The 12,098-nt window shown below is 38.5% G+C and overlaps 1 protein-coding gene across 1 annotated transcript in view; it reads left to right on the top strand.

Moving 5' to 3' along the window:
• The first annotated feature begins 3,858 nt into the window (after window positions 1-3,858).
• The window catches only part of col5a2a (collagen, type V, alpha 2a), a 31,062-nt gene continuing 22,822 nt past the window's right edge, over window positions 3,859-12,098 (top strand). Inside the window, exon 1 of the mRNA XM_077002292.1 lies at window positions 3,859-4,087. Coding sequence (XP_076858407.1) covers window positions 3,997-4,087 — 91 coding nt within the window. The 5' untranslated portion in view covers window positions 3,859-3,996. The remainder of the gene's footprint in view (window positions 4,088-12,098) is intronic.

Raw genomic sequence — 12,098 nt, 5'->3', positions numbered from 1 at the left:
AAGATAAGGATTGTTTGCCTTCTGTGCCCTCTAAGAGTGATTTAAAATAACTCCAGCTGTGACTGGGACTGTACTGGTTGTGGCTATCATAGTCCAATACTGCATTAAGAGCTTCTGCTCACATACTCTGTTTCTGTCTGTTTACTGTGGGGTGAAACTAGTCAGTACTTGAGCAAGCCTGGCCTCACTCCAACCAAGGCATTCCTCTGTATAAATCCTTCATTGTATAACATTGGACGGTTCTGTGCAGAGTTTGGGCCTTGTCACCATTCCCAATTCCTCCTGTGGATGTTTGCTGTCTTTCATCAATTCTTTTAAAGCTGCTGTTTAACAGTGACGCCCTCAGCCCTTGCTGTACATGGCATTGGTGATCATGGCTTTTTAACGCATGCTAGTTCAAGCCCATGCAAGCTCTGTTTGTTACATTCATCATTTCGGATTTTAGTAGCTTTGGAAGCCTAAGGAAGTTATTTCATTCAGAAGTATAATAAATAGGTGTTAATTAGAATGTTTTCTGTTGTAGTGACTTTCTGTGTTACACTTTTATGGTTTTACAATGGCAGCTTTACAAAGGTCCTGGTTTTCAGTGATTTTAAATGGTGGGTCAAATCAGATGACTCGAAGATTTAGGGGCAGTCAAACAAAAGCATAGAAATTTAGAGAAAAAAAGGGCCATAATTCATTCTGATCTCTATTCTGATCTCTGCCTCTATGACTTGTGCGTTTCCTCTGGCTATGTCCTCTCAGCAGCCCTCTAGCAGTCTAAAGGCTTCCCATTCTTCTCCAAGGAGAGAAAATAAGGTTGTTCTGCAGGCCGTGTCGTTGCAAGGCTGAGACTAACTACAGGCAACGCCATGTATGGGCAGTGCTGTGAGAACACAGCTGGCTTTCCACTTAGCCCAACCCCTCCTTCCCTCACACTGGCCACGCCCCCCCCATCATGCCCATCCCCTCTGTGCATTACAAGCACTCTGGCGGGGCGTAAATCACCTGACTCTCTGCGCTCCCAGAGAACATCTCTCACATCTGCTTCCTCTTATTCACCTCTGAGCTTTCAATATGCTCACTGAGAGAATATGTGAAATCAAGGAGTGAAACGCCAAATATAGTTAAATGAATCCAAAAGCCTTAATGGCGTTTTTGGTTTGGTTAGGCCGCACAGACTCTTGCCTGTGTGATATAAATCAAGTTGACTGAGAGTTAACTTGTTGATACAATGTTCTCTGCGGTGCATCACTTTGTCCACCATGTGTTAAATTTACTTACAAACTCAATGTTGAGAAATTATATTGCAAGATTATCAACACAATGACAAACAGAGGGAAAGAGAGAAAGGCATCAGTAGAAAGAGATGATGAAGCTAGAAGATTTAATTATTATTATCTTTTATTTGTCTGTCATTTGAACTAATGATAATCCTGACTGCATATAGTAAATAATGAGAATTCATCAATAACTGTAGTAGTTATTGATACATTATGTTATAGTCCTGTATTTATCAGTTCAGTTATAATTGTGCTGTTTAACCTCAGTCTCATACAAAATTAACAGGGAACTGCGTTTATATTTAATGGTTATTATGTAATCTCATGCTTGCATTTTGTTATAGAGTAATAAATACATACATCTTATTTTACATAAAATTATAATGAACAGTTTCTCAGCTTAGATTTTGATAACAGCTAATTGAAGGGCATAATATAGAATACCTAAGCCTTTCATAACTGACTTAAACATATATAAACATTTCTAAATGGTCATTCCAACAAAACAACCTGTCATAAAAACTACATTTGTCAGCTGTGATATCAAAATGACAAGAACTATGATATTTGGTGACATAAGGATGCACAATGACACTATGGGGTGAAATTACACATTAGCACAACTGACTTTGCATCTGTTTTTTTTTGTTAGGGTGACAATGATATTATGATACATACAAAATGATGATATAAAACAGCCTTACAAGTTAGGGATATTTGGCCTTCGGTTGAAGTTTCAGGATGAACCTAAAATGCACTCTAACCTTTACAGGTGAACTTAATGTGACCTTCTCTAAACTTCTTAGTGAACATATACAACTGTTCAATGTTTCAGTACTTTTTGCACAACTTGTTGTTCTCTAACAAGGAGCTTAAAAGCAAAATTGACAAAAGGTGTTTGACCCATGAATCAACCAATACATTTCCTGCATACAATACACTGTTGTCACCAGATGAACCCATGGAGGTGGAGGTGCTGCAGTGTGTGCAGGTGTGTCTAGTCAATACAGAACTTCACTACACTTGGTGACAAACCCGTTTACTTGAACATCATTAATCCAGTCATTGTGCCTCTGCATGAGCAACACAGGCCTAATATCATCATGATGGATGACAGTTCTCCAGCTGATCAAGGTTGCATCATTAGGGAATGGCTGCCTGAGTCTGGGGTTCCTCACATGGAGTGACCTGCACTTTCTCCAGACCTGAATCACATAGAAAACCTGCAGGATCAGCTGAATCAACATGTAGAGGCTCATAACTCTGTACCCCAGAAACTCAGAAACCTAAAGGCCCTTCAAGAAGAGTGGGGTGCCATGACTTAGCAGACATTAAGTCGACTTGTGAACAGCATGAGATGTCATTGTCAAGCTGTAATTGATGCTAAAGGGCACATGACGAGTTATTGAGACATTGGCACTTTATGTTGTGGTATAAACACCACTGTTGGCTTTTGTTTCAGTAAATTGCTTGAGATGAGGAAGTCACCATTGCATTTGTGAGTGGTGTATTTTTTATGCTTTTGTTTTTGACTGCAAAGTCAGTTGTCATAGTTGTCACAGAGTGTCATAACACATCATATATCACCAAAAATATGTCACTTGATATAGTTGCTATGTCAACTTTAACCCAAAGCAGCTTTTATGACAGCTTATTCTTGTAGGAATAAGAATGTAAATGTTGTGAAGGCCTTATGTAGGTGTCATGTTTCTATCTAAACCACACCCTTTGAAGTGCTATCCAGACTTCATTCCACAACAATGTCCAGCAATTCCTGGTTCATTCCACAAAAGGAGAGAGAAATCTCCATCTTCACCACACAAATACACAAGCACATCTGTTCAACATGTAACATATGGTCAGTAGAATATACAGTAACATTCACACACTTCTCTGACCAGTGAGTAGAACAATGAAACTGGTTTTCTAAAACAAAATATGTGGAATGAATGTAAAATCGTACAATTAAAACAGGTCCTTGGCAAGAGCAAAAAAGTTGAAATTGCAAAAAACATTTATTTCATGTAAAAAAAATTACTTTTCCTCTTTTTCTACATGCTCAATATATCAATGCACACTCAAGAAAAAAATTCCTAAAAAAATAAACTTTATTCTTATTCACTCATTAAAAAAGTGTCTGTCAGCAGTAAATAAAGTTAAACTTAAATAAACTTAAAGTGCCTTTAAGACATATCATAAAACCAGTAATCCAATTTATAGGCTAGCACTGCAACCATATTTGGAAAAGAGTCCTTAAAATGATCAGTAATTATAGGAAATTATTGTTCATGGATTGATTAAAGAATGGTTGAGTATTCTTTACGACTGTGATATAGCTATTCCTAAATAAAAAAGATATTTCACAACACTAGAGCAAAGTTTCAAGTAAATAAATAATTACTGATTATTAGGGATTCTTGTAAGCAAGTGCTGACCCAAATAGGAAGGAAATTTAGGGTTGCCAGATTTCTTCTTAGTTAAAGCTCATAAAATGAGGGGATAAGTGAAAAAAGGAAACAGGAGAGCAATAGAGACAGAGAGAAAGGGAGGGCAAGAGAACAGGAGAGAGACAGTAGGAGAAAGAGGGAGAGAGAGAGAATTGGGCTGGGTCTGATTGCTGCTCAGAGCAGGAAAAGCCTCATTCAGTCTTCATGGTGAACTGATAGGCTTGGAGTGTTACCCTCTCTCCCCCACTTTGCACAGAAAGAAGTCTCATGTCTTGGATATAGACATGATGAGCTTTGTGCATTCCAGGATTTTCTTATTTGTAGCTGCATCACTGGTACAAATACTGTTTGTGAAATGCCAGGACGGAAACAGTGGTGAGTAAAAAGCTGATCTGGTAATTATGCTGGTGGTCAACATGACCAAATGATTCAGTTTTCATTGTTTGATCTAACCTCCACACATGAGTTTTGAGCTGTGGGATTTAAATATTTTATCATATGATTTAGACACCTTACTGAGTTTAGTTCGGAAGGAACTTCTGAGAGACACGACGCTTTCTCACAGACTTGTTTCAGAATGATTTATGGAAGTGTTTTTTCATACACACTGGCTAAAACACTGAAAAGTACAGTGCCAAGTAAATGGGATCTGTAGCGCTGTGTGCCTATGTTAGCTAACATCTCAGCATGGTGATCTGTCATTGTTTCTGGAATTGATCTACAGGTTCTTAAGTGAAGTATATCTCTTGTCCTCATGAAAATTAGGTAGATTTGACCTAATATATCCAAGTATATCTTCCCGCGGAAGAATTGTTTGCCGGTAATTACCGGTGGTGTCACCTTGTGGTTGATGGAGATGTGTACGTGTGAAACGAACTAACGGTCATATTATAGTCTCGTCATGTAATATTTTTGTCGCAACCCTCAAGATGCTGTAAGCCTCCCACATCTAGATCGTTATTCGATCTCTGTCCCTTCACATCTGCACTCGCGTTTCAACACGGCACTCACGCGTCTCTGAGGGAACACAGCTTGCGTCCTAATTCAGCGCAGATGTTGGAAGGGAGGAGTTCCAGCATGAGAACATGCAGGACCAAAGTGGGAGAAGGGCCGAACACCTGAGCGCTGCCGCTCCGGTCACACCGAGGGCTGCAGTGGATATCAAAGACATGACGTCACGCTTTCCCTAAACGCTCCTGTTGGGATTAACATCGTTTTCTCTTTAACAGGGCCCTATTGTGAACATATATATATAGGCATGTGGTAAATTATCGTCTAATGTAAAGTGAAAATTAGCTTACCGCTAAGATGATTGCAGTTACTTTTCCATACATTTAGAAACATAAAACTTAAAACAATGCAGCGGAGCAGCGCAGCGCACAAAATGCGCCATCTTGTGGTGAATGACGATTTAACAGCTAGCTAGAATAGCTCAATTTAGACAAAAACATTATATACACATTACATACTTGTTTGTTCTTTTTTGTTGTTTAAAGAAAGGAGATATCACAATGATCAAAAGAGAATTCAAAAATTGTTACTGTAGCATTAATGGAAATTGGTATCTATGATAATTTATTTTTAGATCATACATATTTGGAGACATCTCCCTGGACTTTTAAAGCAGGAATTCATGTCTGTTCACATGAATGGACATATTAAAGAATAGTTCAAACTTCAAAATCAAACTTTTTTCTGTGCTTGTGATGAGCTATTATGAAAGTCCAGCGATTAGTAATTGAATGCATTAATATGGTTGTGGATTTTTGAGCAGATTATCCCAGATCATAACCTGAGCGCAATCCTTATAATCCTTATAAACCATAATCCTTTTTTGGCTGTGCTAACCCTCACAAGCACTCTCTAATTAATATTCATGTACCTTTGGAAAAGGTTTGTCCGTTCATTCAGTACATTCAAAGAAGAAGCAAGCTTGACCTATGCCTGAAATGGTTAGCAGGGGTTTTATTGGGGGAGCTGTGTGTAGAGACCATGCTGGTTGGATGCTGATGGAGTTAAGAACTACAACTGTGGCTGAGAAGTTGAACTACACCATTTCTAGGCTCGTGCTTCACATGCTTTCTGCATGGGTGTTGCATTCCTGAACATTTAGGAGTGCTTGAACTCTTACTTTATTCAACTTTTAGATTGATACCATATGCGATATAACAATAACGCATAACGAGGTACAGTCTTTCATGCAGAAGAATACTGCTACTTGGATGCTTTGCTATCCATGCATGTACGTTTTATTTCCAGACTTCATGAGTTCTGTCATGATGCCTGAAATGATGCACTTGTGTCTGTGTGGATGTAGAATCTGACTTGTTCTAATCAACATACAAGACTGAAAGGTTTACTAATGCTTCGTGCATATCTATAATGGACCTGTGTATGCTTTGGATGTTATAAAAACCCTGAGGCCCAGCACTCACTCTCCTGCTCTCTGGATAAAAACCCGTACAGGCTTTTTACTGCCTCGTCCACATCTGCTACCGGATTTGTATACAACATTTTATAATTTTCCTCATTCTGGCCATTTAACAAAGTAAACTAGAATGAGCAATATAACACTAACAATTTATCACAACCTAGGTCATTTTAATGCACAGTGTAATAACATTTGCCAGAGTCTTCGTTTCTCTGTTTATGTATGTCCCACCCTAGCATGGTTGTGCTAAACTCCATCAACAGTGAGTTACATTTTTTTTTGTTTTTTTCTCAGCATTGGTTGCTGCCATTCTTACCACATCAGAAACCTTCCAACAAATCGACTGTTTTCCAACATAACTAAGTGTCCAAGTATGTGAGCGAGAGCAGGTCTGCAGCGTTGTGCTGATGGAAACCATGTGCTGCATTTTTGAGCAGTGACATGCCTCTGCACTGAAAAGGAAGAAAGAAAAAAAGACCCTAGACTGGAAAACATGACAGTCTTTACCTGAACCTGAACTGGAAAACGCGTTATGAGTAATCCACATTCCACCCGGCAGAGTTAGCCCCTGACGACTAGCCGTACATGCAGTTTGGGTGATAGATTTTTAATGTTGTTCTTGCTTGTGAGACTGCTTGAGAACTTCTTATAAAGTAAATGATTACAGTCAGCAAATACAGCACGAGGGGATGACTTCCAGATGTTAAACTGGTTGCTTTGGCAGTATTTGGAAAATATTAAAACAAACCTTGGCTAAAGCTGAGCTGGGAAGGAAGTTATATCACTGATGTTAGAAACACTGTGTGAGTGAATGTTGGGAGAACATGGAAAAAGAAAACATGGGCACATGTTAGGAGAAACCCAGGAGACACTTCCTTCTGTCCCAACAGATGGCAAGCTCACATCCAACATTTGCACAGGTGAGCAGAAGGCAAAATGACATTAAGCTCTCTTAAACTCCTTTGATCTGTAAGGTTTGTGTTTTTACACATATGCTCCCATTTATTTGGAAGATCATATGGACTTTTCTCATTAGTGTCTGTACATGCTGTCTATACGTTGCTTTACATGAATGAGTTGACTAAGCCACAATTATTCCATGGAGCATGTTTGACATTTTAAATGCTGCAAAGATGCAATGAAATGGTAACAGATATTCTCTTTATTCTCTTGATATTCACTTACTTCTGAGAGAAGATTCACTCTCACAGTCTTACAATTGCCACAGCCCATCTGCTTTGCTTAGATATCTGAATGCTTTCCAAACTACACAGGCTTTAACTTTTAGCTAAGGAACTTGAAGGAATGACTGTGCCAGGTCTGAATGTCTTGCATGTGCTCGTACAAGACATGAGTCAGCAGAACCTGCAAGTCCAGAGTCACCCCTGCAGTTTCTTATGTTTAATGTTTTCTCTTCTGGAAACTGTTTAGGGAGTGATGACAACTCCCACTGGTTAGGTGGACGTGCCACAGAACTGGAAACCACTTTAGTCCTAATATGCAGTCTTGGGGAATGTTTAGCCCCTTCCCTTTAACTCACAGAGGGGAGGATAACTAGCTGACATCGGTGTCCTGCAGTCACAAATTTGTTTATAGAAATGTCTGAGGGGAAATCTGTTGAGACGGAGATTTCATTCACAGTGGGCTGTGCAAACGTCACTTCAAATAAAAACCATGGATAAAAAAAAACCTTGAATCGTCAAATTAGTTTGACAAAAAACGTACACTGCCATTTAAGATGATCACCCAGCATACAGGTTGCCCAGGACTGGAGCCAAGAACCAAAGTTCACATAAAGTAGATTTCATAGATAACTTCATGTTGGAGTGGGACTGTTTTAAAAAGTGGCCAAATGTGAATTTCATGGGAAGAAATTCACAGATTTCTGCTTCACAGAAAAGGATTTTTCTATGTTAAATGACTGCCAGAGAATGCATTTTTTCATGCATGGACCCAGACTCTGAGAAAGTCAGATAAAATTCACAAATGAATATAATAGCCAAATGAAATTATTCAGCATTTGGATACAGATCATAATAATATACAGATGCTAGAGTCACAGATTCTACATTTTATTGTATATACCCATACTGCTTTCTGCCCTTGCTATGTCCCCATATGTAATTTGCAATTATATCTGTAATGTATGGAAAACTAACTAAATGCAAAGTTAGGAAATTGGTAGGAAACTCTGAATGTGAAGCAGTTGTATATGTTCTAACCTCAGTATTTCTGGGTCATCTGTATGATTTTTCTTACTACAGGATTTGATCAGAAATGAATTGTCACTAAATTCACAATGCTATGCATGCGTCTCCATCAGTTTCTGTATTTCAACAGTATTCTAGTTCAACTCCACATTGAACTCTTACCTACAGCTCTAGATGACAAAGCACATTTGTAAGTCTCTCTGGAGAAGAGCGTCTGCTAAATGCCAAAAAATGTCAACGTAAAATGTAAATGTCATCTTTTTGTGGCTTCTCAATCTATTTTTACTCCAAAATTCTCTTTACCAGGGGCTTGAGAGTAAAGTTAATAAAACGGTCTGTGTATCAAAACTTATAAACAGATTTTTTGGAAGAAAATAACAGAGATAATCTCCTTTGGACCTAGAGTAACAGAAATATTTTAAACAGATCATGTTTTAACATATTATGGTTTTTGAAAAGCCAAGTAGATAAACATCCATCTCAGTCCTCCAGTGCCAGACCATTTTATGTGAAAATGTGTGCAGTCTTTAGTGAGTTACAGCCTGAAGGCCATTTGATGCTATTACCCCAACATCTTACACAACCACATGTTCAGATTTGGCTGGAGAATTAGATGAAAAATGAGCAAATATAACACAGGTCTAATATGAGAGTCAATCTGTCCTGTTCTAAGTAACATGTGTTGGCTTTACATTTTGCTTTATGTTTATCAACAAAGACTTGCTGATATCTCCAAAATGTGTTTTCAGTCAATGCACTAAATAGAAATCAAGGGGTGGTTGAGATAACTGAGGTCTGGTGCCCATATGCTGTGGTCAGGCTCTGTTTGGGATCGAGAGAGGCTTTGTAATCTGCAGGACTGTGTAGGTTGTTCTGAGTGCTGCTTGGGTTGAATTGGTTCAGACTCCATTAACTTATCAGAAATATCTACTCTTTCCGACAAGGACTACTTTCTCTTTATTATCTTAACACTGTTTTCCCAAGTCATGCGCAGAACTATTTTTATCCAAACTGAGTGGAGCACAATAGGATTCAAGCACAATCTTCTAATGATAGTTTTTGTAAACTGCACTTTATCACCACTGCATGAAAATGTGTAGTGCGATAAGTAGGGCAATATTAGTTTGTCCTCTTGTTTATGAGTGTGTCTGATGTTGTGACATGCAAATTCACAAGATGCAGTCTGACTTAAATGCTTCAGGAACGAGAACAGAGAAGAGGAGAAGATTCATCACCTTTTTAGTTAAGTTTTTCTTGCATTATCTGTCCTACAGGAAGTATCTCTTAGACCGGAATTTCCTCCAGACGAGGATGTTGAATGCTTCGGTGAACGCTTAACACTTTCTTTCTCATGCTTCACTTTCACAAGTGAAAATAGTTCATTAAAGCACAATTTGCATTTCTCATTGGATATATATTTATGACAAACAAGTGTAGGCATGTCCTGAGTCAGCCCTGAAGAGTTTCATGTTGAGACAATGTTTGTGTTGCTATATGTTAAACCAAACAAGAAATGTTTTACTTTTGGCCATTTGCAAATCAATAAACACTGTACCACCCACAGTGGCCAATTTCCACCAAACCTCAATCCTCTAAAACAGGGGTGCTCATTACGTTGAAGGAAGTGTCGGTCGATCGCGAAGGAATGTGCGTAGATCGCGTCACATAAAATAGTAGTAGATGAATCGCACATCTGCACTGACGGTTGTATTTTGATTGACATTCACGGTAGCCAATCTGCAATCCACTCAACAAATTACGTTCGCCACCAGTGTCAGAGACCATCACCCATGATCTTGTGGATATGTTATAGAATGACATAGAACAGTGTTTCTCAAACTTTCTTTTTGTTGAAATAACATAGTCATCATTTATTTTTCCTGTATTGCATAAATTTATGATGAGCAAATAAAGAAGCATCTTCATCTTTACCATGTTTATTACGTCCTTTAGGCACTGTCAGTTTGCAGAGAGCAGCAAAAATATTGTGCATATGGGCATATTCAGAGTTAAGGTGCGAATGGCTGAACCATCAATGACTAAAGTGCCGATAGCTTGACGTACCTGGAGTGTAATATAATGGGTATAATGTGTAATATCTCTAAGTGTCTTCTTTATTAGTTGTTTCTCATACTGTCAGCTCTACTATCAGAGTTCTCAGACATAAAATACACACTGTATTGTCCTACCACATTCACTGTAAACCCAAGAGCAATCAGTGCCTTTTCATATGTTCTTGACTTGGTTTTTGGTTGACTTGGATTTTGGTTGATTGTTGTGTTTATCTCAGAATCATTGCTTGTTTTCCTTTTCCTCCTTGATAAATACATTTCCATTCTTGACAGACACTTTCTGTCTGAATGACCAGTGACTAATGCGAAAGTGCTGTTTGATTAGTGTTCTGTCGTGAAGAGGATACCAACATCAAACCATTAGTTCCACACTACATTTTCACACAGAAACATGTGCCATTTCCCCTTGTAGTGCCTCTATGCCCTCCAGGGGAGATGAGCTACACATTTTCGGAAATGCTAACATGTTTGAAAATATGAGTAGTGGTGTCCAGTGGCCAATGAAACTTTAACATGTACTACAGAATGTACCATTTGAGTTTTGCGTGGATTGGCCAAATGAAAGCCTGTCAAATGAGTGGTGAATGCTGATTGGCTGATGGTGTATCCCCTTTTCTAGATATCATGCAACATTGTTGCCCTGTGAGGTTTGATGTCCTTCCATCAACACATTAATGGGTTGGAGCTATACATGTACAGTATTGGCAAAGTAAACTCCATCCCTGTTTGTGATTGGCATTTGGAAATTAGGTTACATAGTGTTGAAATTTCCAATTTCTTTTTATAATAATTGATGTTCAGAGTCATTTGAATATCTAGAAGACAGATGTATATATCTGTGTAGGGCAGATGTATATGTTATGTAGGCCTATGTCTTGTGAAAAACTTGTTTGTGCTAAAAAAAAATTATGTGATTTTGCATACTATATTCAAATTGTTTCAGAATCAAAGTGGGTTGAGATTATTGGTTTTTGATGTATTTTTGTAGACCCAAAGATTAGTGACAAAATAATTCTGTCTTGTAACATTCAGTGTTATAGAGTTATGGACTCATTTGGCTATGCTGTAGACCACTCAGGCTGGCATCATTTACCTGTGTAGTGGGAGGGACTCCTACCTACGGACCAAGTTTCATGTCTGTAGGACTTATGGTCTGGAATAAGACAATCTCTAACAAATACATCAGTCGTGCAGAACCTATGGTACTTGGACCCCTAAAAAGAATAGCCAATGAACCAAACAGCTCTTCTGAAATTAAAGTGAAGTAATCCCTTCTATCTGGAACATGCTTCTCACAGGACCCTGCAGTCAGCCCAGCTGCTCATGACCACTGGGAAAAGAATGCACAAGTTTAGATGAGGAGAGTCTGGCCAGACCAAGAAAACAATCAAGCAGTCACCTCCGCACAACAGTTTTTAGACGTTTAAACATAGTGACAAGGCCAGTGGGATAAACTGAACTGTAAATAGTAAACTGTAAACTGTAAATAGTTATTATAGAAAATGCATATGCTTCATTAATCTCATTAGATGTTTTAACCTATGTCTCAGGGTTTTTTTTTTTTAAGTTTGGAATGCAACATTCATCCAGTATTTGACCTTTTCTAACCTTTATCTCCCTGGACACAAGGAGGTCTTAATCACCAACAACATTCCCAGCATGTAAAACTCTGT

This window comes from Brachyhypopomus gauderio, chromosome 4 (assembly GCF_052324685.1).
Source record: "Brachyhypopomus gauderio isolate BG-103 chromosome 4, BGAUD_0.2, whole genome shotgun sequence".
Classification (NCBI taxonomy): Eukaryota; Metazoa; Chordata; class Actinopteri; order Gymnotiformes; family Hypopomidae; genus Brachyhypopomus; species Brachyhypopomus gauderio.
The sequence above is the reverse complement of the archived record's forward strand: the minus strand, read 5'-3'. Positions and strand labels throughout refer to the sequence as shown.